This window comes from Equus asinus, chromosome 12, assembly GCF_041296235.1.
Source record: "Equus asinus isolate D_3611 breed Donkey chromosome 12, EquAss-T2T_v2, whole genome shotgun sequence".
Lineage (NCBI taxonomy): Eukaryota > Metazoa > Chordata > Mammalia > Perissodactyla > Equidae > Equus > Equus asinus.
The window spans coordinates 24,029,840-24,057,073 of NC_091801.1; the positions used below are offsets into that span (position 1 = coordinate 24,029,840).

At 41.2% G+C, this 27,234-nt stretch overlaps 1 protein-coding gene across 1 annotated transcript in view; it reads left to right on the forward strand.

Moving 5' to 3' along the window:
• Positions 1–4,525: 4,525 nt before the first annotated feature.
• Positions 4,526–27,234, forward strand: part of CA8 (carbonic anhydrase 8) — a 95,464-nt gene continuing 72,755 nt past the window's right edge. The window contains exons 1-3 of the mRNA XM_044780191.2: positions 4,526–5,096; positions 6,254–6,445; positions 19,838–19,962. Of these exons, the coding sequence (XP_044636126.1) occupies positions 4,997–5,096; positions 6,254–6,445; positions 19,838–19,962 (417 nt within the window). The 5' untranslated portion in view covers positions 4,526–4,996. The remainder of the gene's footprint in view (positions 5,097–6,253; positions 6,446–19,837; positions 19,963–27,234) is intronic.

Consider the following 27,234-nt stretch of genomic DNA (forward strand, 5'->3'; position numbering starts at 1 on the left):
AACACACCAGCCACCAAGTAAACTTGATCATTACCTTTTTTGTGGCCCCACTGCACCTTGAAAGCTTCTATCTTAGTAATCAGAATTTTATTGCACTAATTTATCGATAAAGGCTAATCAGATCACTGTATGGCTGGTGGCACAAAGAAACCAATTCTTAAGTGTCTACCATGTGCTACACGGGGGGATACAGACAGGAATACGATGAACCCTTGCTCTTGGAGAGCTCAGTGTCTATTGAATAAGAACAAAATCCATACTTAAAGCACAATCTTCATTTCAGGGCTAGAGATCAGCACAGGGATCATGGAAGTCTTTTAACCACTTGGGGTTTCATTTGGCAGAATACTAGGAAGGTTCCCTAGAGAAGGTAGATTTCTGAGTCATCAGTATAATGATCCCAAACATCACTTTAGCTGCTGTCATTTTGGTGCCGAAGTAGATGTAGGGACCCAGGCATAACTGGCATGATCTCAGAGAAGTGAAGAGAGCTACGCCCCATGTCTACTTAGAGGAGACAGGGATTTTCTATGGATAAGGGCTTTCTCACTGAGTGCTGGGGTTGTGAGGATCCTAGTCAGGGCCAGGACTTCCAAGAAATTTGCAAGGTGTTGATAAGGGCACTGTTTTAGATGGTTTAGTTTCCCTGTAGGCCAGAGAGGCACTTTTTACTTTGAAGAAAAAGGCATGCAAAAAAGCAGTTGAGCAAATGAAAATAACCCTTGAACTCGCCTTTACCTGAGGGCAACTGTAACAGTCAGCATTTGCTAGGTTATGCTGCTGTAACAAATGATCCCCAAATCTCAGTGGCTTATAAAACAGAGGTTTATTTCCCACTGACATGACATGTCGACTTCTGGTTGGCTATGGCTCTGATGTATGGGTCTTCTCCTTCATTCCAGAATCCAGACTGAAGGAATGGTGTCTTTCTTGGATTGTGCAATTTTGGGGCAGAGGGACAAAAATGATGGTGGAACCACATGATAACTCCTAAAACTTCTATTAGGAAGTGGTGCATGCATTCCTACTCTTATTTAATTGCTCAAAGTAGTGAGGTATAATCTCACAGAGGGGTGCAGCAAATGACAGCAACAATAATACGATCTGCCATAGCTACACTGAACTCTTAGACTAAAAGCTGATGGTTCTGACGACAAAAGACCAAGAAGGGGTCAAACAAATGTAGGTTTATAAATGCAACTTTAAACAGGCAAAATAAAAGATTAATCTGTTGAAGAAAGAGATATGAATGAAAGAATCAGAATTTCTTGCCTTATAAACAAAGACTGAAACCTTCAGAAATCAAAATGTATTTATTGAGGAAAATTTTGGTGTCTTTATGGACAAAACAAAAATCAGGCTAATAAACTAAACAACTAGAGAAGTGTCTTACTTTAGACATGAGCCCATTGAAACCACATTTTTTGAGTAATCTGGATAGGTTTTGGCAGGTCACAGAAGATGCTTCGAGGAGAAAATGGATCTGCAACGAGCACTTGCATTATTCAGCATCATTGCTCCTGCCTGGAACGCTATATGCTCACTCATTGTTCACCAAAATCCTGTTCTTCTTTTTTGGTTTGCCTCAAATGACATCTTTTCCAAGAAACATTCCTTGGTCATTCCTGTGTGTATGAATTGCATCTTCCTTGGATGTAATGGTACTTCCCTCTCTATTTAACATATTGCCTTTATTATAGTTAATATGATTTACTTTTCCTCCAAGAGAACTGTAAATTCCTTGTGGGCAGAAACAGTGTTTTATTCATTTTTGGGTCTCCCCCAACGTCTAGTGCAGAGCAGTATACATGAAGGAGCACAATTCACTGTTGAAGTTCAGAAATTTACACTCTGGTTAGAAGCCAGTTGACATACATATTTAGCTGTATCCTTGGCGTTCCCAGAGCACACAAGAAGAAGGTAATAATTGCTTATGAGTATTCCAGGGCCCAAACTCACCAATCCAACAAGAAAGCTTGGTAAGATAAGCAAAGGGTGAGAAAAGATTGGGAGGAGAGAGTTGGGTAGGTTCAGGTTGCTGTGAAGCAATCTTGATATCTCTTGGCCCTTTTGACATCGAGATTAGCTTGTCCCTTCTAGGTATTTCTGTTTATATTCTTTTAGTATCAAATAGTAATTAATTATAGAGGTCTTAGTTTTAATAAACTGTCCTACTGATGTGGTTTGACCTCAGTTATGCAAACACGAAAAGTGAGTAATAAAAGGTTAATTTAAGGAATCAAATATGACATTAGGTTGAAATGCATTAAAATTATATAGAGGGATATGTGGAGTACTTATGTTTATAATATAGAGCATGAATATTTTTAGATTCTCTGATATTAGATTTAGATGTGCTTGCTCTATTTTGTAAATCAAAGAATTGGCCTATATCTTTGATCTGTGTGTTTAGGTTTTATGGCGACAGATACTTTATAACAACTAGAAATAGAAGTTCCATCTTTAGTGATAATATAGTACAGGGACTTGAGAAGAGAAGGTCTTAAGGTGCTGTTAATTAGCAGAAATCTGAAGCACACAGTCTCAAAGCAATTAAGGCCGTTAATTGAATATCTGGATGCACAGTGGAATGGCTCATATGTTGCTGGACAGGCTATGCTAGGCTTGCGGAGAAGAGTTATACTGTATACATGACGTTGAAAAATTCAGAAAGAACAAATATGCGTAAACATGGTTGTCTAGTGGTTAACTGCATTTACAAATGGTGATATATTGTTGGCTATACACAAAATTGTCTGTTAGCTGAAAAATTCAATATTAACAATTCAACCTTTCAGCCTAGCTGCTGTAAATATGACACACCATTTATTCAAGGAAAACTGAGTTTTTTGCCATGGTGATTTTGCTGTCCTCTGGTTTGGTAAACATCTCTATAATTCATGCGCTACTTTCAATGCAATCAGTGGTCACACAATGGCTATGGTATGGCATTTCTGTACATCTGGGGGCACAGGGAAATGAACATTGCTAATGAGCTTGGGGTGGCAAAATGATTTTATTGTGGCATCTTCCATGGGATCCATTAGCTACAGTATGGGATTAATGCGTGAACATACTTCTAAAAACAAAGTTTAATAAAAATTTCGATTGTGAGAAAGTTTTCAAGAAAGAAAAAAGAAATGAAATGTTCCTTTTAGAATAACTTCAGGGGAAAGTGGTTAATATTTTGGGTAGTATTTATTATTTTTAATAGCTATAGCTTTGGGGTAGCCTTCTGCTTCCGGCAAGCCCAGGCTTACTAATGTGCAGAGGAGAGAGACAATCCACCAAAAACACCCAGAAGGCAGTGCATGAAGAATGAATTTCGTCCCTCTCACACTGGGGTTCAATCTTCTGAATGGTGGACTTTCTGGTCTCTGTGTTAAGGAGAGAGAGAAATTACACAAATTACATGAAATCCACAGGTTAGCCTCAAATCTCAAGTTGACCAATAGTTTTCACTTATTTTGCTAAACGTTCCAGAAAGTGGTAGATGGATTGATTTGATTTTTTTCCCTCTTTCAGTCCTGATTCACCTTCTGGAGAAATTTCTAACAGCCTGTGAAGCGGCTTTTTTAAAAAGTGGAGGGCTGAGCCGGTAGTGAAGGCTGGGAGCACAGAATCTAAAAGTCCCGGAGCTGACCCCCATCTCCACCCTTACGTGAGCAATTAAGCATCCATAAGGACGGTATGATTTAGGAACCGGCTACTCAAACTGCCAACAGACATTTTGGTCCATGCACAGATCATATAAAAGCAAATTTTACTTAAGGTCCAAATCTGAGCTTATTATGCACACACACCTTCTAAAAATGTGGAATTAACCTGCTTAGGGGTTATTGGTTAAAGCTTTTAAAAGGCGTTGGAACAGGCGGCTGAAGTCATTAACACTGGATTGGGAAGCGTGTTTAAGAGGTAATAATACGACCGCTTTGGATCAGGAAAGTTCCTGTTTGTTATGCAATGTGTGCATTTCATTATTTACACGGATTTCAATAGTCGATTGGGAGCTGTTTACACAGCAAGCTGCGCCTGCAGGAGAACCGCAGAGTCTGAAACTAAAACCAAACACTCTTTCTTTACTGCCTTTCATAACTCCTGCCTTTGAAAGAATATTTTTTCAAGGGAAAATTTTTCCTAAACTATACTCACTTCTCTAGATTAAAACAATTTTTTTTCTTAAATGTTTTTAGGAACTACAAATTTCTTGGAAATTTCTCCGTACTCGTTTCCACTGTGCTCTAAGGACGAATTAAGCAGCAAATAGAACTGAGTCATAAAGATTAGGAGCGGGGAAACTTTTTATCTTGTTAGGGAGTCTCCCATCCCTCTCTTTTCTCCTGCCCAAGACAATCCATCTCTCTCCTCCCGAGCCCCTCTCTTTCTTTTTGGTATTTCCTCGAGTAAGGATGAAAAGAAATAAGAGTAGAAAGGCCGTGGCCTGGACCCTGCGCACAGGGGTCCTGAGGTGACCTTAGGTGACTCGCGAGGTTCCCGACGCGAGGCGCGCGCGGCCCAGCGGGGCAGCCAGGGTGGGAGGGTGAGACGGCGAGTCGCCCCATCAGGCAGAGCTGGGGGATTTCTGCTGTTTGTGTGGTTTCGGCGGGTGCCCCAGTGCCTTTTCCTGCAGCCCAAGCTCTGGCCCCCGGGCCACCGAGCGAAGGGGGCGGGTCTTGCGGTGCCAGACACGCCCCGGCCGGGTTTATAATCCGCCGGGCTCGGGTTCCCGGAGCTGCGGCTCCTCGCGCCCCGCGCCCGCCGTCCGCCTCCCGCCCGCTCGCCCTCGCACGCGCGCCCACACTCACACGCGCGCGTTCAAACTCACACTCGCGCGCTCGCAGCCCCTCGCGCTCACAAGCGCACTGTCACGCGCACCCACTCTCACTCCGACGCGCTCACCCTCGCACACGCGCGCTCACACTCCACTCCAGCCCGCTTGACCTGCAGAGGCGCAGGCACCGTCGGCCAGTCAGCCGAGGGGACCCACGGCCTTCCCATGGCTGACCTGAGCTTCATCGAAGATTCCGTCGCCTTCCCGGAGAAGGAGGAGGATGAGGAAGAAGAGGAAGAGGGTGTGGAGTGGGGCTACGAAGAAGGTAACTCGCCGCGCGAGTGTCGCGGTGTCCCGGGTCCCGGGACGGCGCGTCGGGATGCTGCGCGCTGCCTGTGTCCCGTCTGCGCCCCACTGCCCTCGCGCGCTCCGAGCACCCCCGCGTCCCCTCTTCCCCACGTGGGGCTCTGTCGCTTTGCCCGTCCCCTGGCCGGGTTCAGGGCAGAAGGCGCTGCAGGGAGAACGGGCGTGCCCGCCGCCTGCGATCGCGTTGGGGAGCCTGGCCTTCCTGCCGGGCCGCAGTTGGCACCTGCCGCCTTCCGCAGGGCCAGCCTTAGAGCTGCGGCTGCGACACTCCTGTCTTCTGAGCCGCTAAGAAGAGCAGCGTTACATTTTACTCAACACTCTAGTGAAACTGTTAGTTTCTTGCTTGCAGTGAGGACCTTGGGGGGAGAAAGTATTTCTGCTCTACTCTTTTCCTGAAGGATACTAACAAGGCTCACCTTCAAAACGTGTCCTAAATTTCAGGCTGAAGCGGGGAGCTTGGCGGGAAGAGGGTTGACTTTTTAAAAAGTTGAATTTCCTAAGTTTAACCCTGAGGAGGTAAGTCTCCTGATAGAGCTGACCACTGTTGCTGAGGTTGACAACATATATTGAAAAAAAATGTATAATTTTAATTATAAAACTATGGAGGACTATGTATGTCTGAATATATAGGTATGTGTATGTCCATATGCACACTTTGCTGTATTTGCATTTCTGATAAGAAGTGTTTATTCACTAGCATCGGATTTATGGTTTTTGCCTCTCACCAAGCATGTTGAGAGTTACAAGTATTTTCCAAGTACGGCACATAATTGAACTAAGGAGCAGAGGAAATTTTTGTGGTATTTTTTTTTTTCTAATCACTTAAAGATGACCTAAATTTCCTAGCGTCATAAATTATTACATCTATGTGGACAAATACAAATGGAATATTTTGTTAGTCTGAGATTTTGTTTGTGGTATTGAGTAATATTAGATCACTGAAAATATGAATGCAAAAATTCACACATGTTTACCATACTTCATCTGTATAGAGACAGTAGTCATAACTCCCTTAATAATGTCAAAGGTCGTAACAGTGTTTAGTTGTTACTTGTTAAATTTCATTATAACTTATTTTTTTTAACCTGTTGTAAATTTGCTTCATTTTGTCCTTAGGTGTCGAGTGGGGCTTGGTGTTTCCTGATGCTAACGGGGAATACCAGTCTCCCATTAACCTAAACTCAAGAGAAGCTAGATATGACCCCTCTCTGCTGGATGTCCGCCTCTCACCCAATTATGTGGTCTGCCGAGACTGTGAAGTCACCAATGATGGACACACCATTCAGGTTATCCTGAAGTCAAAATCAGGTATTTTAGAAGATGCTTTTGCGGGTTCTTGCAAAAGAAGTCATCTTGGAGCTAGTGAACTCTTGTTTAGCTTGTATGACCTTAAAGGTAGCAATGGCATAGCTCTATTGGCAGGATACCTTTATATATTATAAAATACATTTTTTGGAATTATTTTCTGAAACGTTTTTGAAAGGATAAAAAGATGAAACTATGAAGATGTCAGTTCGGTTGTTCTATGTTGTATGATGTATCTGGAACAATCTCAGTTGGTCAACTTACGCTTTGTGGAATTTGAGAAAAGGTATACGCAGGTGGACCAATGCGCATTTTGTCCTAAATTGTTGATGAGCTTAAATCATTTAAATAATCATAATTCTCTGTTTTACTGCATTGTAAAACTAAAGATTAGAATTTATTGAGATAATCTGGCATTCAAGATAGACTTTTCAAATTAATTTTCTCTACTCTGTTAATCTCACAAGGAGAATTTTAATATCAATCAAAACATTCTCTAAATTCAGCAAAAGACTTAAATGGTGAGCAAAACTCTTGCTTTTGTTTACTTTTAAACTCCTCTCCTCCCCTCTGAACCTATTTGAGATGGATCTCAAAGGTTTTGTGGAAAAAGTGTTGGGTAATTATCAAGGAAATTGGTTTTTGGCTTAAATGTGTGGGAGAGGAAAGCAGAATTTAAAAAATTAGCATTAATATCATGCTTTCCATAGTGAATAATAGCTGTATTTCCCTCTTGGAAAGAATTCAAAATTAGAGTATGTTGAAATATTAGGAAGTGCTTAATAATTAGAGACTGCTCAAATTAATTCTGAATTGATAAGTTTGATAATTAAAACCATAAACTCTTGAGGTATATTATTAGGCAGAGCAGGTATTGATGACCAACTATGGATTTTTTATTCATTGTGAGTGTTCTTGAGCATTGATTTAGAATCTATGAGCTAGTCCTAGATTCATGTGGTCTTCCCTGCTGTTCTAATTTAAAGTATGGGCATCACCCCAAACAGATTCTGGATTTTATATGTACTTAGTCAAAGGGTCAGCTTCAAGTATACATTTGAACTTAAATTGGAATTTTTGCGGGGGGTTATCTATGATGGGACATTATGTACTGTTTTTTAAATATGTAGTAAAATTCTTGGATGCTGACTTCTGGCATATAAGAAACGTGTGTATTGGTATGTTGACATGCTTTTGTACTTCTGGAAATAGAATATTTGTATATCTATAAAACACAAATGCGTTTCACATCAGGCACCGTGGTGAGTGAGTGTTGGTTGTATACAAATGGATAAGACGGTTCTTGAGAATTCATAGTTTCGTGAAAGCACAATCCTTTAAAGTGTTAGTGTGAATATGATATGGTAAGTGTTAAAAGTATTATGGGAGCACACAGGAAGGACTGAGTACAAATCCTGTCAGTTAAGACAGTGTGTGTCCATTCCTGCTCTAAGATCATACTTAATTGATCAAATTGAATTTAACATTTTCTTCTGGTATCTTCTCAAACGTTTGCAATTTTCCTTCACCTCCTACCTCACCCCAAAATAGAGATCGTCAAGCAATGTCTCTACTCTCTAACCACAAGGTGTCTTTCTTCCTCACATAGCTTTTTTTTTGCTCTTGGCTTCTCTTCCATCCTCCACCCCTGAGCATGGGAGATGAGCTGTCTCTCTTTCTGTTGAGGCCTAATTTGGCTACACATGGCCCAGACCCCTTGCCCCTGCCTCCTTGGAGACCTTGCTCCTTCAGACGCCCTGTCTCCTTTCTGCTACTAAATCATTTCTTCTTTGTTGTTTCTTCCCTTTTGATGTTTCTCCAAACTTAAAAATATGTAATAAAAAGTCCCGACCTGGTGGTGTAGTGGTTAAGTTTGCATGCTTCACTTTGGTGGCCCAGGGTTCGCAGGTTCGGATCCTGGGCGTGGACCTATGCACCTCTCATAAAGCCATGCTGTGTGGCAGCGTCTCACGTACACAACAGAGAAAGATTGGCACAGATGTTAGCTCAGGGACAATCTTCCTAACAAAAGAAAAGTACCATATCTGGACCAGTTTATTTTTTTTCTAGGATATTTAAGCTTCTCAAAGGAATAGTCTGCAAGCTCTGAACACCCTGTCATTCATTTATTTAATTCAAGTTTTATCTTTAGCAAAACAGAACATAAACATACTTTAATCACTTGACTAGTACTGTATTTCTCTGTGCCTCTGGTTAGCCCCCAAGCTGTCCCCACCTGGAGCTTTTTGCCCAGATAACAGTCTCTTCCAACTCTTAGCTATTTCTTCTGCTGTCACCTCCATACTTCTTAGTAACGTGTTTGTACTGTCGTGCTTTGATATTTAAGGTAGCTAGGAATTCCCTACTATGGAATATGAGGCTAGTTCTCTTATTGCCCTCTCCCATCCTGGTTTTGTTCCCTTAATGTCCCTGTGTACTTAAATTGTAATTTTTTTTTTTTGAGGAAGATTGACCCTCAGCTAACTACCGCCAGTCCTCCTGTTTTTGCTGGGTAGACTGGCCCTGAGCTAACATCCGTGCCCATCTTCCTCTACTTTATATGTGGGATGCCCACCACAGCATGATGTGCCAAGCAGTGCCATGTCCGCACCCGGGATCCAAACCAGCGAACCCTGGGCCTCCGAGAAGCGGAACGTGCGAACTTAACCACTGGGCCACCTGGCCGGCCCACTTTTTTTTTTTTAATTGTACTTTTTATTTAAATTAATACTCAGTGTTTTTATTGTTATGACAGTGTAACTGTTGTTTGTGGCTGAGATTGTATTCTATTTCCTTCACTGAATAATGTGTTTTTTTTTCCTGGAGTTAATTTTTTATTTAGTTTTTTTATTTATCTTTCATGATTTCATTTCAAAACTCGGATGGATGGCAAATCTTCTCCCAGGGCATTCAACACGTGGGTTGTCCTTCCTTCTCTCTTGGCCATCCTTGTCCTTCCCTCCCGCCCTTGGAGGCATCTCTTCGTTTCTTCTCGCCCTGGTCTCGACCACTTGTTCTCCATCCTTACTGTGTAGCCATCACCTGCAGCTCCTTGGACCTTGAGCCTAGGAAGTCCCTTTGCTTGTCTCCTGTGTCCAGTTCCCTGTTTCCTGGATGCTGTGACATCCTTTTGTGGGGTTCCCTCATTTCAGGGAGTTTTTTGGTTTATTCCCTCCTACAGTTCATCTTGCACTAACTTCTTGAGAAGAAGGGCACGTGATGGTACCTGTTTAGATACCTTGTGTGTCTGCAGGTGTCTTTAGTACTCTTCATACTTGTTTGCTGTTTGCCTGGGCAGAGCAGTCCAGGCTGGAAGTGTTCTCCCTCAGATATTTGGTGGCATCGCTACGTTACCTCCTGGCTTCCAGGGTTGTGGTTGAACGATTTAGCAAACAAATCTCATGACATCCTGCTTTTCAACCTCCTTCCCTCCCTTTTCGACATCATGTGGCTGTTTTCTTTTTCCCTCTCTGGAAACTTTTCTAATTTCCTCTTTATTCCCATCGCTTTGATGGGAATATTTTGCAACCACATGCCTTGCTGTGGGTCTTTTTGCACTCTGTGCTGGGTACTCTGTTGGCCCTTTCAATTAGGATAATTGTGTCTTTTGTTTCTTAGAAATTTTCTTATATTATTTTATAGATAAGTTTTCTGTTTTTCCTTTTTTTAAAGATTGGCACCTGAGCTAACAACTGTTTCCAATCTTTTTTTTTTTTCTGCTTTTTCTCCCCAAACTCCCCAGTATATAGTTGTATATTTTAATTGTGGGTCCCTCTAGTTGTGGCACATGGGACGCCACCTCAGCGTGGCCTGACAAGTGGTACCATGTCCGCTCCTAGAATCTGAACCAGCAAAACCCTGGGCCACCGAAGCGGAGGGCATGAACTTAACCACTCAGCTACAGGGCCGGCCCCATGGTTTTCTTTTTTTCTTTTTCCAGTGATTCTTGTTTTCTCTTTGTCTTTTTCCTCTACTTTCTGTAAATTTCCTCAACTTATATCTTTCAGACTTTCTATTGAACTTTTAACTTCTGCTGTTATATTTTTCATTTGTAAAAAATTTTGCTTATTCTATGAATTTAAAAAATTTTGTAAAATACAGCATCCACTCTTTATTTCATGAATGCACAAATGCACACTCTCTCCTTGTTCTTTTCTATACTGCTTTTTTCTCTTCCCTGCATGGCTCTGTTTATTCTGGGTTCCTCCTCCTGTTTGTTTTGGCCTCTCTCTTTTATGGTGGAGGTTCTCCTCCTATGTCGAGTGATCTTTGGCTCTTTGTTTATATTTAAGAATGGCTCTAAAAAGAGAATTAGAAGCTCTGCACATGGGCAGGGGTTGAGGTCTGGTGAACTTCACAGTCATAGGATCAGGCACCGACCTGGCCACGTAGCTGGAGGAGGCGTTGTAGGTTTTGTCAGTTTGTCTGGAGGAGGGGGCGTGGTGGCTCACACCTGGCTGTCAGCAGCTGGTTGTTGACCACCGGCAAGGGAGTATAACCAGACTGGTGCATTTGTTACAGTGGAGCAACCTGTAGTGACATGCCATTGTCACCTAAAGTCCATCGTTTACATTAGGGTTCTCTCTTGGTGTTGTACATTCTGTGAGTTTGAACGAATATATAATGACGTCTCTCCCGTCATAGTGTCACACAGAGTAGTTTCACTGCCCTAAAAATCCTCTGTGCTCGCTGTTCATCCCTTCCTGTCTGCCAATCCCTGATCTTTTTACCGTCTCCGTAGTTTTGCCTTTTCCAGAATGTTATATATTTATGGCATTTATATAATATAGTATCTTTATCAAGATTTATATAATATCTTTAAAGATTGGCTTCTTTCACTTAGTAATATGTGTTTAAGTTCCCTTGGATGCTGTCCTTTTAAATAGAAATATTCACAGAATAAGCACACTTTTGTTTAAAGCTCACTTCATACGCACCGCTCCACAGGAACCTGAGGCCTCACAGAGGCTGTCAGTGGCTTGGGCTACTTGGTTGTTTTTTCTTCTTTTTTTTGCTTTGTTTATGTTAAAAAATAATGAAGAATTTCTGAAAAGAGTTACAACAATTGTAGCATGATTCAAATGCTTGCTGTTATTAAATTAAAACTTCTAACGGAATCCTAATGATATAGTTTCTATATATATTCTCATCTCGATATATTGCCTTAATTTATTTTTTATTTTTCCTTTTCCTTCTTCCCCTCAAAGCCCCCCAGTACATAGTTGTATATTCTAGTTGTAGGTCCTTCCGGTTGTGTCATGTGGGACGCTGCCTCAGCCTGGCCTGACAAGCGGTGCCATGTCTGCGCCCAGGATGCAAACTGGTGAAACCCTGGGCCACTGAAGTGGAGCACGTGAACTTAACCACTCGGCTGTGGGGCCAGCCCAATATATTGCCTTAATTTAAATTTGAGAGATGTCATGAGCATGAGCCGTCTATCCCCCATCCCTCTGTTGAAAGTCCCCAAACCAAGGTCATTACGAGCTTCTCATCCTACAATCAAATGGGCACTTTAAAATTCTTAAAATACTTTAATTCTGCCACATTTGCAATGGAAACTCTCTGTCCTGTTGGTCTCAGTGACACATCACCTTTTGATGTTTCTTCTTAATTTCGACTGTCTTTTCTCTGCCATTCTCCGTTATCCTTAAAAAAGTGGGATTTCTCAAAGTTTCCTCCTCAACCCTCTTCTCTTGTACTACATGCACCCGGTAAGCATTGCACCCGTACAGACTACATGCTACTTTGTTCAATGTTCTGTTTTCCAGTAAGAGGAGGAGCAGATGAGTTTTCCAGTAAGCGAATGAGTTTTGGAAAGGACTGGAGTCAGAGACTCACTGAGCGGAATGGGCCCCTGGCTGGCCCCGTCCAGCCTGCTGCCTCAGACCCTCTGGCAATTGGCTGGGCAGCCTCAGCTTGAACAGCTCAGGAGAGAACGTTCATTCCTCTTTGAGGAAATCCTTTTTGCTTTTGAGTAATTCCAAAGATCAAACGTTCTGTGATCTCCCTCATTGTTTCTGTTTTGGGATTCTGGACCAAGACAGTACAAATAAAATTGTACTTTCACATGGCATCTTTTAAAATATCGACCTCCATCAACTTATCATGCAGTTGCCATTTTTCCTTTCAGACATATTTAGTTCCTTCGACTGTTCCTCATATGATAGTCCTTCATTCATCAATATTTATTGATCATTTACAATGGGAATTACAAACTCATTTGTCTCTGAGAGCCAGGTGGGTACTATAGATGTGCGCAGGCAGGAGAGCAAACTTGTAAATAGCTACTGACCCTCTGCTTTATCTGAAGTGTTGGGAGGCAATAGGGACTGGTGGGGGCTGGGAAATCAGCCAACTGCCTAGTTTGCCAGATGTTTAATGTGTCAGGAGAAGCTGGAGATTGGATGTGTGAACCAAACACACATTCACTGGTTTTATCTGGCCTGCAAGGTCAGTTGGCAGTCTTTATTTTACCTTACGCAAGGTGTTACACACTTTGGATCAGGTAAATATACATCAGACCCAAAGCCTGCCCTCAGTGATAGGTTGTGAAAGATAGGTATACAGGCAGAGGTTATTTTTGGTTGAAATTATTAGGGAAGCATTTGTGGAGGAAGTAGCCTTTGCAGTTAATGTTGAAGTGTGAATAGCATTTGGATTGGGAAGATTGGGATGTGTGGGAAGAGAGGGCAGTATGCGAAAAAGACATGGATATGGGAAAGTCTAGAGAGTGTATGAGGAAAAGAAAATCGTTCAGTATATCTGGAAGAAAAGATTGATTCATGTTAAATGAGGTTAATAGAGAATATAATGGAGAGGCCATGTTGGAGCAAATTCATGAAGGATCCTGAGCCATGTCTAAAGGGTATGACCTTTTTTTTCCTATAGGATAAAGTCATAATTAGCATGTTGCTTTAGGAAAATTAACCTGGCCATACTGAATAAGATGGGATCTGGGAGAGACTGGGAGCCAGTTTGAAGGTTATTGAAAGAGGTTCAGTTAACCAAGACTCCAGCTGTTAAGTTGACAGTGGGGGGAAAGAGAGAGACGACACAAGAGGGATTTCTGAGATGCCATCTGAGGAACTTCAGTGATCGATTATGTGGAAAAGGAGGAAGGAGGGAATCATCTGAGGGATGGGCTGGTGTGGAGCCCCTGTGACTGGATCACATTTTGGATCCTGTTACCCTTCCTTGACCTCTGCTCTGAGCATATTTCAAGGTGGCAGAGGGCAAACTAAAGAGGACTTGAGCCAAGCATCACGTTCCAGGTGTGGCCTGACCAGACTGTCGGTTCTGTTATGTCCTTGAGTATGGAGAAGTTTATTAAGGCTGCCACATAAGTCATTTCATTTCTCTGTAGGACACATGAATCACTGTACCACAGGAATCTTAACATTTTAGTTCACACAGGCAAATTAAAATCGAATATACTTACAGTGGTATAAAGAGTAACTGAAGTATGAAAATATAACTATAGATTTCTAGCCTGAATGGTTTGATACTTAAGTTGTGAAAAAATGTGAGACTGCCCAAGCTTGTGCAGTAGAATGTCATTCCATCTGGTGACAAGCAGTGTGTTACAGGTAATGACATTTTTAATGGACCATCGGTATGGGAGAAATTGCTAATCAGGATAAGTCATTTGTGCCCTTCACTGTAACTTATTATGGAAATCTTAGTTAGAAAATTTTACTCTGGGTCTTTTATAATTCTCAATATTAAATTTAGGGTAGATTATTATTATTACGATTCATACTTTGTTTTTCAAAAGCATGACAATTTTTTATAGTACTTCTTAGCAACCTTGCTGATTTAGAGATGAAATTGTCAAAATGTTTTAAAATTATTTTCACTTAAGAAGAGGCTCTATATTGTTTATTTGTATGAAATGTTACGGTAGAATTTCTGGAGTATTATAATAGTTATTATTTTTTAAAGTCAGTTAGATCTTCACTACTCAGTTAAATATGGTGGGGTTTTTTTGTTTGTTTTTCTCCCAAAAGCCCCAGTACATAGTTGTACATCCTGGATGTAGGTCTGTCTAGTTCTTCTATGTGGGATGCCACCACAGCATGGCTTGACAAGTGGCGTGGAGGTCCATGCCCAGGATGCGAACCGGCTAACCCCAGGCTGCTGAAGCCCAGTGTGCGAACTTAACCACTGCACCACTGGGCCAGCCCCCAAATTCCTGTATTATCATATTTATTATTAGCTAACTTTAGGGGAGTTGAATTACCTGGACAGTTACCTTAATGTGCTTCACTTTGGTTATACAGACCCAGTTCACTGGCCTCCTCTCCGTACTGTTGGTGTTGTCTCTGACCTTAAGAGCGGATGATATTTGTTCTTTAATATGAAATAAAGCTGTAGGTTAACAGCTAAGACAGTAAAAAATAGTGATTTTTGCTTTTAAGACTTCAAATGTTAGAAAAGAACTAATTAATACTATTTTGGGAATGTTTTATGGACACATTTGGGATTCCTTAAAAGTTAAACAGGTTATAAAATCTTTAAACCTGTTGAGAATGAACTCTTTGGGCCTTTGGAGTCTCTGGCGGGTACGCATGAGGGCCCATTGGCCTTAATCTCCTTCCACATTGGAAATGTGGCTCTAGCAGGCTCTGTCTGTCTTCTGGCCTCTCTGTCTCTGCCTGGGCTATGATAGCAGCTTTCTAACCAGTTAGGCTTGCCCTTTGCTGGTCTACCGTCCATGCATATGTGGGAATAATATTTTATTTTATTTATTTATTTATTTTTTTTAAAGATTGGCACCTGAACTAACAACTGTTGCCAATCTTCTTTTTTTTTTTTTCTGCTTTATCTTCCCAAACCCTCTGTACATAGTTGTATATCTTAGCTACAGGTCCTTCTAGCTGTGGGACGTGGGACGCTGCCTCAATGTGGCCTGACAGCGGTGCCAGTCCCTGCCCAGGATCCGAACCCTGGGCTGCTGCAGCGGAGCGCGCAAACTTAACCACTCGGCCACGGAGCCAGCCCCGGGAATGATATTTTAAAATGCAAAAGTATCAGTCCCCTACTTAAAAGCTGTGATTCCCTCCATGATAAACTCTAGCCCCTAACCATAGGGTGCAGGTCCCTCCTGATGCTTACATGTCGAAGGCTGCCATTGGTCACCTCCAGCTTTATTCTCTTGGAACACGCTCAGGCTGTTTCATATCTCTGAGCCTTTCTTAGCCTCTTCTCTTTGCTTGGAAAGTACTTTCTCTCTTCTTCTCTTAGCTTAGTCTTCAGGATTCTGCTTAGCTGTCATCTTCTCCAGAAGTCTTCCCTGACTTTCTGATGGCCTCTTTGTTTTGGCTTGACCCTAGCTGGATGCCTTCCTGGTGCCTCGTGCACTTTTCTCTTACTGCTGCTGATGCAAACTGTTAAGTTTGGTTCCTTAAGGCCTGAGAATGTCTTGCCAGCGTTGAAACAATATGTCCTTCTTTTTATATACTCAGTGTTCAGCACAGGGCTGGGCATGGAGTCCTTCTCAAAACGTGTGTGTTGAACTCAAATGAAAAGAGAGGGAATAAGCTTTGATCAACAGCCTTTGGACTATCTGGCAAATTTGTTTTCCGCAAAGGGTTATAGCAGCTTAAATAGATTTAGGCAAATGTGTATATATCACGTCTTCATGGGGTTCTCAAATTTTGCAGCAGCTTCTGCAAGGAGCTCTTTTGATGTCTCGTAAATGTAATGGCCATGCCTATTAAAGAACATTAAAGAAAACGGAGGCAGTAGCAATGGCATCAGTTTATTCTATATTCTTTCTACAAGTTTGTTTTTCTAAGGAAATGCAGCATGTCATCGGCAAGAGTTTCATTGTAATGTTATTGAACATAATGACCTCACAACTAATAAACCTGCCATACAGTGACAAAATATCACTCAGCAAAATTTGATATTCATAAATGTATGAAAAGTGTACCCCTTTTGGTATGATTGGTTTCCTTATTTAAAAAAAAGGGAGAATAGTGCCTTAAGAGGATGTTGCCATATGGGCAAAACAGAGCTACTATTTATCTTTAGTCTATAAATGCAATCATTCTTGGGGGATGAACAGGTAATGCTTTTCCCTGGCACTTCATAAAATTCTGAATTTGGCATTTTGTCATGTTTTATGGCTTTGTACAGCCGTGTGATTTTAGTGTGGTTTAACTTTGAATTGTTCATCTGCAGCAGAAATGAAAGGTACCCAGAGTCTAATTCCTGGCTGAAGGCTGCTCCTTTGTCACCTGTCCCTGGGGACCAGGCCTGGGCAAAATGCTTCCCTTCTTTGTCCTCATTTTGAGCCTAATAGGATGTAAGATACACGACGTTCTTGTTTCATTATAATTGTATTGAACATAATGATATCACAGCTAACAAACCTGCCACATAATGACCAAATATCACTCAGCAAAAATTTGGTCTTCATAAATGTATGAATTTACATTTCATCCTTAAAGAATGTGAGATCCACGAGACCAGGGAATTTTGTCTGTTTTGTCAAAATCAGTGTATCTTGAGCACATAATACAGTGCTTGGTACTATGTAGGTGATCAAAAAGCATTTGTTGAAAGGAAGAGTAAATGGACCCCTGTGGGCCTTTCAGTCAAACACAGGTCTGTGCAGTTTGAGTTTCCAGGGCATTTAAAACATAGGCTCAGTCCTCCAGTTTTAAACTAACGGCTTCATTTCTGTTATCATCTTAATTTCTGTTATCGTGCCCAAGAAATAATGGGCATAGATCAGGTGGGGGGGTGTATTTTTGAATTATGGCTCTCTTTTTGGTCCCCTGAAATCACTGTCAGTATCAGTTGCTGTATCCATTATCGTAAGAAAGTACCAGTGGACCGGTCGGTATCAGTTTCAGAAAGACTGTGTGTGTGAGTGTGTTCTGAGTGTATGTGATGAAGAGGTTTTGGGGAAAGATTTTTTAAAATCTTTTTTCCCATTTCACATGTGCTTGGTTTCGCAATGCTTCTTTCTTTTCCCTTAGCAATGTGGAGCTAAGCCTCCTCCGAGACAATTTTTTGCCTTCTTTTAAAAGTAGAGTGTTCCAGAACCTCGGGTCAGGTCATGCTGCACATGTGAGGGATGTGTTTTCTGGTTCTGATGATGCAGGCTGAGTGCGGGACGAGACTTCCAAGAAGCTTTTTCCTCTTTTTGGTTTGGGAGGTGGGTCCACAGTGGGTAGACTCAGGCTTCCTTCCTGCTTTTTCTTAAGACTGAGTTTGGACAGTGGAGGGAAAGGAGCCCGCTTGAGGTTATTCAGAAACTGTGGTACTCTGGTTGGAATAAAAACATTTCATACCTTCTGCTTTCCACAGCACGGATGGTTATTGAAGGAGATGCAATGAGCCTGCCCTGCAGCTCTGGATATCTGTAAACCTTTTTGACTGATTAAAAAAATTTTTTTTGCTTGTCTCCGGAAAGAGGATGAGATGTATACTCAAAGAGGACTGCAGTTGAGAAAGCTAGGCTTCAAGAACTCACTGCTTTTTGGTTCGTGCTCACAGATACTGGAATTTGGGTTTCCCCATCCCTGTCTCGCCCTGGGATGTGGGTCAGAAGTTTCGAGTCCAGGCTGCTGGAGCTTGCTCGCTGCATGACGAGGGCAGGTCACACGTAGCCCGTCTCAGTCACTCTTCTCCCCTGTCCCTGTGGATGATAATGCTGACCCCTCAAATTTGGTGTGAGACTTAAGCCCAAGCAGGAGGATGAACATTAAGATGGTGTGAGGTAGTATTATCCTAGGGGCCATGTGTCTCGTTCCCTTTGCCCCCTTGATGGGAGGTTTATGCGCTTGAAAAACTAAAATTGGTTTTTACTATTGGCGTTCTTTTTCTTCTTTGTTTGAGCTGGTAGAAAGCTTAGAACCAAATTTATAGGGCACTTTTAGCAAGGACTTCATGACCTTCATTTTGTGTGAGAGTCATTTCTCCATCTATTTTCTTCCTCTCTCTTTGTTTTGCCTTTGCTCTTATTTCTAATTGATGCTGACTGGCTGTATTATATGTGCCTTTTGTAAGCAGCCTTAAATTCTTTTTGGAAAAAGTTATTAGGTGGAGAACCAACCAAACAAATAAATATTGCTGCATCAGGTCCTTTTCTTCTCCTTTGAGTCCTAGAATAAGGATGAACAACAAAACTTTTCCTTAAGAGAGAGGCTTGGATGCTGTTTCTTCCTCCACAGTGGCACCCAAGTGTCTTTCAAAGAGGCCACTTCTGGGGCGTGGAGGTGAATTTTTTCAGTTCCATGACTAAAAATAACCTGTAATTCTTAGCTGATACTATTTAGAATTAGCAAATTTTTTTTTTTTTTTTTTTTTTTGGTGAGGAAGATTGGCCCTGAGTTAACGTCTGTTGCCAGACTTCCTCCTTTTGCCTGAGGAAGATGGTCCCTGAGCTAATATATGTGCCAGTCTTCCTCTATTTTTTATGTGGGATGCCACCACAGCAGGCTTGACAAGTGGTGTGTAGGTTTGCACCTGGGATCTGAACCCACAAACCCATGTTGCTGAAGTGGAGCATGCAAAGTTAACTGCTACACCACCAGGCTGGCCCCTAGAATTAACAATTTTTACAGGAAAAATGCAAACAAGCTTTGTGTTGAAGTTAGTTAATTGTAATAGACTTTATTTTAGGTTTTTACATATAATATCAGGGAGTGTTTAACTAAAGAAAGTATTTTATTGCTTCCAGACAGGTTCTCATACAGATGTACTTTTTATCATCCTTTAAAGTGCCCTTGTCTGGGACATAAAATAAAAGTTCTGGGTCATATCTAGAAATGATAAAGACAAAACCCTGTAGAACTAATGTTAATATTTCAAGGATTGTTAATATTTTATCACAGTTTTCTTTTGTTTGCATTGTATGTGACACTGAATGGTAAATTGCCTTTTAAGTGGGATTTCATTGTTGAAAAATCAGAGTGGCTTAATAATAATTCTCTTCATGGATAATTTTGTTAGCTTACACCTCTTCTTTAAATTGTAGGCCTGGTAGTTCAAATGGATGATCTGTAAACTAGGTTTAATTTACTGATAGGTCTGCAGTGAATTATTGGTCAGTCTGAGGCTCAGACCATATTCTGCATTTGTATTCCTTGTGTACTCCTATACCTGCAACACACAAGACGTTAACATGTACATATCATTACCACGTATTTCAGAGTTTTTGAACTTCTACTGTATCTGAATGGCCAGTACAAGAATTTCAGCTACACTGGAGGTAGTGTCAGTCCATGTCACAGTTGTGCTATATTTTTCATTTGGGTACATGAATTTAATTTGTAGAGCTCATGAGAGCTTTTTGGCAAAAAAACGTCCCCAGCGTTTATAATGCTGTACTGATGATTGTGTTTGAGATGTAATTAAATAGAATTTATTTTCTTTTTTCAGTTCTATTGGGAGGTCCATTGCCTCAAGGGCACGAATTTGAACTGTATGAAGTTAGATTTCACTGGGGAAGAGAAAACCAGCGTGGTTCTGAGCACACGGTTAATTTCAAAGCTTTTCCCATGGAGGTAAGAATAAGAGAGCATCTCATGAAAACTCTGGTTTTTCATATAAAGTATTCAGTGGTTTACTGAAAATGGTTTAGTTTAAAAGTAGATGCATTATCAATTTATATTAAAATAAAAAAGTGCTTAATGAAATGTGAGCTTGGGGCAGCAAATGAAGCCTCCTGTCCATGTTACTGGGCTTGGAGGAATGCACGTGGGCTATTGGCCATGAAGGTAATCTATGCTATTAAGTTTCATCCTAGTGTCATTAGTCTTGTAAATATGCTGCCTCTTCAAATTCAGTAGGTCACTTTTTTTAGATGCTATGAATAGAAGATAAACTGAAAACAAGTAACTTTTCAGAAAACCTCAACGGTAATTAAAAGTCTAGTTTAGCTCTGATTAAAATTGGTAGGCTGCTTTTATTTACCCCAAGCAGTTAGAAAGAGCGTCCTTCTTTTGTCTGATGAATTCCCTCGCCGGTTATCTTCTTAGTCAACTTCTGCTCTTTCTTCAATGTCCAGTTGAAGTGTCATTTCCTCTATGGGACTTTTTCTCCCTCTTTTGTGCTCCCAGTGTACTTGTTAGATTGCTGTCGTGCCACTGATCTCATGGATTGTAACCTTAGTGTCTAAAGTGTCTTTCTCCCTGATTGTGGGCTCCCGTTATGGACTGAAGTGTTTGTGTCCCCCCCAAATTCATATATTGAAACTCTGCCCCTCAATGTGGTGGTATCAGAAGGTGGGGCCTTTGGGAGGTAATTAAGATTAGATGAGGTCATGAGGGTGGAGCCCTCAGGAAAGGAATTAGTGGTCTTAGAAGAGTCCAGAGAGAGCTTGCTTCTCTGCTCTCTGCCATGTGAAGAGCAAGGAGAAGACAGCCATCCACAGTCAGGGAGTGGGCTCTCCCTAGACCCCAGATCTGCCGGCATCTTGGTCATGGACTTCCCAGCCTCCAGAACTGTGAGAACGAAGTGTTTGTTGTTTAAGCTCCTGTCTATGGTAATTTGTTATAGCAGCCCAAGCTAAACCACGTCCTGAAGACAGACTCCCTCTTATTCTCCTTTTCACTCACATCCTCTAGTCCGCTGCTAGGTACATCAGACAAACAATCCACGGCGGGGAGATTGAGACGTCCCTGTTGGCCTGGTCTTGTTTGTATTTCCTTCCCTGATAATCTGCAGTTCTCTGCAGGAAGTAGCCTGCAGCGGCATGTAGTGCTATATTTTTGGGGCTGCTGGAATGCCTGTCTTCTTTCCTTGCGTTCCCAATTGCACGTATAGTTAATGAAGTATGGAATTGCTCATGGTCAGATTCCACATGCAGGCCTGTCTCAGTGCCTGGAAAGCACTACTGTATAATTTATATGAATGATGTATGTACCTTAGAAAATGATGGTAGAGAAAGTATTTCTCAACATAGAATTTTTAAAAAAGTCCCTCTGGAAGTTCAGATATCCCTTTCTTTGAAAAAGACTCAAGTCTTCAAAGAGAAATATTAGATGTTTTAAGGATGGAGGGAAAAAAACCAAGTTGTGGTATGTTGAAGAGTATGGGAGGTGAGTGCTAGCGAGGACAGTGAGAGAAGACAGCTTCTTTCACGCCATGATGGGGAAGGTTGTTTTCAAACGTTTCAAATGTTTCCAGGGGCTTTTTTCTCAATGTCTACAGACTTCCTCTCACTTTTATGCCCTTAAAACAATTCTGCCCTGTCGCCACTACTGCCTTATCTTCACCCAGCCTGAGAAGGAAAAGTTCACACCAGAATGTATCAAAGAGGAGAGAGGACACAAAACAATCTCGAACAATTAAACCCAATGGGTGGTGGAGGGCAAAGTGAGGGGCAGGGGAAAGCACCCCTGGGCTGTCAGGGTCTCCGCCCTGCCCTCTTCTTTGGGTTTGAAAGGCCATTTCATCATTTCATGTCACCCAGCCCTCAAAGGCGTACTCTAATGATCAAAAATTTTAGGGAAGGGCCAGCCCTGTGGCCGAGTAGTTAAGTTCGCGTGGTCCGCTTCAGCAGCCCAGGGTTTCGCTGATTCAGATCCTGGGTGTGGACACGGCACCGCTCATCAGGCCATACTGAGGCAGCGTCCCACATGCCACAACTAGAAGAACCCACAATTAAAAATATACAACTATGTACCAGGGGGCTTTGGGGAGAAAAAAGGAAAATAAAATCTTTAAAAAAAATTTTAGGGAGAGCTGGAATAATGGGATAGGCAACAATTTCTGGATGGGAATTCAGCGGCATTGCTTGTGACACACAGAATTTATAGCCTTGGGGAAGTTTAATGAGCTTAGGTGAGCCCGTGATGTGTGTGCTCTTTGCTCTGCAGTCGAATAGAATTTCCAGACCGAATGTTCAGACTGGTCCTGCTGCCTGGTGATGTTTTAACTGCTCTGGGCCCTTAGGCACAGGTAAGGGTTTGTTCCGAGCAAAGAGCAAATTCTTGTAGTAAGGCTTTGTTTCTGCAGAAATGTTTATATTTAGGATAATGGAATTACTGACTGTAATTTTTCCAAAATAGGTGATGAATGATATTTATGTTCTTTGTTATCACAGATTATCCCTGATCCAGCCCTAGAGAAAATACTTGTGTCAGGCATCTGACATTTACTTAATACTCCATCCTAGATGGACTGTAAGTGTGTGGAATTAGAGGACCATCTCTACAAGCCAGGTTTTTAGTTTTTAGTTGTTTTTTTTTTTTTGAGGAAGATTAGCCCTGAGCTAACATCCACTGCTAGTCCTTTTTTTTTTTTCCCTCAGGAAGATTGGCCCTGAGCTAACATCCATGCCCATCTTCCTCTACTTTATATGTGGGACACCTGCCACAGTGTGGCTTGAGCAGCGGTGCATAGGTCTGCTCCCAGGATCTGAAGCAGCAAACCCCGAGCTGCCAAAATGGAGCACGTGAACTTAACCGCAGTGCCACCGGCCCAGACCCTAGTTTTTTTTAAATGGAGGCTTTGAGTAGTGAGCTGAGTTGTAAGGAGGAGAGGGCTTGTGTGGTGTGGTGAAAGAGAGGAGAGAGAGAGAGTCCATGCAGAACAGTCCAGGTGTGGGAGTGAGATGCTAATGTGGAGTTAGGTAGATAACTTGCCACTGGTCATCAGGTCCTGAGCTGCCATCAAGGGCCACCTTGAACACAAGGGCGTGACCAATAGGACAGCAGAGAGTTAGGAGACCAGGTAAACTTTTGAGTACATAATTAAAAAAATATTTTTTTAGGACACTTTCTATATTTATTTACATTTATGACTAACTTCAATTTCCAAATCACATATCTATCTATATTTCCTTTTTTGTTGATTTCGCTTAAATGGATGGTTTATTAAACAAACACCATAAAGAGCTATTTACCATGTCTGTTACATGTAATGCAGCAATGGCTTTTAATAGAAATTCATCAACCTCCCCTTTTGACTTTTTAAAGTGATAAGTGCGGATATAAAAACATTCTTGAATACATTGTTGATCTACTGGTAGCCAACACCCATATTGCTTCAAAAATTAAGACAATTTGGGACTTTAAACAATTTAAACAGCGGCCCTTTTGCTAAGCAAGATGAAAAAAGCCTGCCATTTCTGTTTTTCCTTCTTGAGATTTTTAGTTTTCAGAAACACGTTCTTCTACGCCTATCTGACATTTCTTGCCATGCTTTCAGCTTGTAAACCTGAATTCTATTATGAAAACTCCAGGTTTATGCTTAAAGGACAGTGCCTTAACAAGAGAAAAAAAATTGTGCTGCGTTTTTCTTCCTGTTACCTGGAAACATCATGGTTTGCATGTATTAACTATATTCTTACAGATGTCTGGGTCACGTCTGCCAGCTGGAATTCTTTTTTTAAAGTGTGGGCGTTTTGCATCGTGATATTTAATCAAGACAGCAACGTGAGTGGAAGGCTGTTGATTTAAGACAAACTTGAGATCCAATCAAATTAATTCCTGTATGTTTGTCCTTCTGGTGGCTGTGGAAGCTTCATCTTTTCTTTGGATGTCATTAGACGTCAACTCTTTTAGAGTCCAACTTTGATGCTATATGAATTTTGCCATTTTACTAACTCCGGTATACTCTGTGCATCCAACTAGAATTCTTTGTTCCATTCATATTAATTTTTGTTACAAATCTAACTGATGGAGGAACTTCTAGGTATTTAGGTTCACATTCAACTTTCAGGCTCTGTATTCTATTTTCATGGTTTATCTGTGGAGACCATCATCTTCTTTGCCACTTTAAGGTAGCCTAATGCTGTAGTCTGTGTAACTCTTGGTAAATTATAATTAGTCTTTACATGAATTGCTACTTTCATACTTCCATGGGAGAGTACTTCCATGGCATTTAGATTTTATGCTGTTTCAGTAAAATTAAATAACATAATTAGAGAGGGGGAGACCAACAATGTGGCCAGGTTTTACTTCTTCCAAGTAAGAGCATTGCTAGATCTCTGCAGGCCCCATCGTTTTATAAAGAGAGGATCCTTAGTAGCCAAATGGAAGGATGTGGTCTCAGAATGAAGCACAAACCTATAAATTGAATAGATTTAGCTTTTAAAGAACTCACTACATTATTTCCCTTTTTCGCGTTTCACTACAGATGAGGGATAGTCTTGTCAGGCTGGGCACTGATCCTGCCCACAGACCAGCAGGAGATCGTGTGTGGTGGGTGTGACTTTCTTGATCTTTGGGCCTGAATGTTTGTGATTTGAGAGTGAATTACTGAGAAAGAGGCACAGCCATACTGTAGGGCAGACCCTTATCTTTATTTATAGTTGTATTTAAAGAGCAGCTGTTACTATGTGTGCTTGGAAAGGGCTCGGTGATAATTACACCACATACCAGCTGTTTATGGAAAGTTGAGTACATTAGGTAAACAGAAAAAAAAAAAAGGAAGTGAGTTTCATTGTGTAGAGCAGGATTCTATGATTGTGAAGAGTCCAGGCCTTGGTTGCAAAATAGACCAATAAAACATTATGAAGGATGTATCTCATCATATACTGCCAGTCCATGAACGTTATACCCCGCTCCCCCAGTACCCCAGGTCTTCAGATATCCTACATTTTTTCTTTTCTTTTCAGACAAATGGTAATGTCTACCATTTAAGTGTTCTTTTAGTAAAAATGACCTGGCTTTTGGGCTTGCTGCCTCCTAAGTCATTGACATATTCACCTGACAGATAGACATTTATTTTTATTCATTTATTTGACTACTCTGAAGAGATACTGGGAAGAGTTCGCCTGGTTAATAGTGAAGTGATGATCTTTTCATTATTGTACTTCCAAGGACATCTCAATTAGAGCTTCATGTATGTGAATCTCTCCAAAAATAGAGACTTCCGTTGACTTTCCAAGGAAATGTAATAGGATGACTCTAGTGAGACACAACATGATGAGGATTAGACCTATAAGATATATAATTAAAGAATTTATTTTTAAAAGGAACTTTAGAGATCACTTGGTCCAAACTCCTGTTTAACATAGCAGAACTCTGAGGCTCCAAAACATTAAGGATCACAGGGCAACTTATAGGAAGCCATGATGTATGACCTGAATGAAGAAGAGTGTATTTTGGTTCAATATGCCATTTAAGAAAGAATTATCCTTGCTATTGGTCTTTGCTGTAATGGTTTAGCTTGAAAGAGACAACCCAACAGTCTTTGTCCTGGCCCCTGGCCCTGTGAGGGGCTTTTCTGTCTGCATGCAGCCCCGTTCAGAGGTGGGCATGGTTTATCCTTGCGTAGGAGGATTGTAGTGAAGTTGTGGCATTGTGCCCTGGCCTTACAGGCTATGAAGACAAAAGTCAGCGTGGCTTTGTGAAGGTATAGGAGTGTGGAACTCTTGCTGCTCCCTGAGAATGGGGGTGGATTTAATGGATCATCTAGTCCCACCTGCTTTGCTAAGGTGCTCATCAGGGTCTGGAGGGGAAGGGAACTAGCTCAGGGTCGCACACCTGGGAAACGGCAGGGCACATGCAGACCTGGGAACTGACTTCTGCTCCAAGGAGTGCTTGTTTTCGTTTTCCAAAGCCAATTCCTAGGAAAATCAACTCTAGTTTGAGATTTGTTTTAATGGTAGTTAATACTTTGGGTTGAAATCAGTTGCTTTATGGGAAAAAAAGAAAACTTGCCGTTAAGAGATGTTAAGACTGATTCTAAAGGAAACAATTTGAAATTTGAGTGTTCAGCTTCTCTGGGAAGTTTTATTATTTTGACCAGTAAAAGGAACATCTTGTCTCTAAATATAATGATTATTATGATTTGGCATCCTGGAATCTTCCACAGGGCTAGCAGATTGAGCGTCTGGATAAACAGATGAAGGAATTTGAACCTTGTGCTACGGCCTCTTCAGTGGTCATCATTGCAGAAACTCCCTTGCACGTTGGATAAAAAAAATAGTAACAAATTTTGTGTTTCCTGAATTCTAATGAACTCTTGGATTTTTACGCCATAAAAATCATAGTTCCTGCTTTGATTCAGCATGTTTATTTTTTCATTCATTAAAATGTATTTAGTGCAGAAACTTCACAGTTTACTGAATAGAAAATAAATTAGTGTTGAACAAACAGAAATGTTCTTTTAGCTGTACCACGTGGTGTGGCATGATTCCCACTTTGAAAGAGAAGCGTGTAAGGCAACCTGAGCTTTGAGTGGTCACTCTGAACCTAGTTTTGATTTTGCATCTGTAAGTATTTCTTTTAGTAGATTTTTCTTTGTCATTGCTTGAAGATGTATAAAAGGTTTTTTGGCAAACTAGAAGCATTTATAATATAGCTTCTTTTACGATGTAAGGCAAATTTGTGCAAAATGAAAAATTAGTTCCTATAAATGAATATGATACATAATTGATTTATAGGTGGTTATAGACTTGCTGTGTATAGAAAATATCTTAAATTGGGTTCTAACAGATCTAAATTCTACAGTAAAATATGTCTCCTCTTAATATACCTTCAGATAAAAAAGAGACTCTGATTTAACCATATAGTCTGTAACCAACAAAGTGTTCATCTTTAAATAACTCATTTCCACCCATTCATCTATTTGTCTGTCTGTCCGTCCATCCATCCATCTATCTATCCATCTGTCCTTCCATCCTTCCATCCATCCATCCATCCATCCATCCATCCAGTCAACAAGTATTTCTTGGGAACCGACTGTTTGGGCCCTGGGCTCGGTGCCAGGGCTGCAGCACTGAGTGCAACAGAGAACTCATGGAGTTTTTATTACGTTGGGGCAGTTCAAATGCGGGATATGATTTGTCTCCTCCCCCCTTAACTTGATGAGCGTTTAGAAGA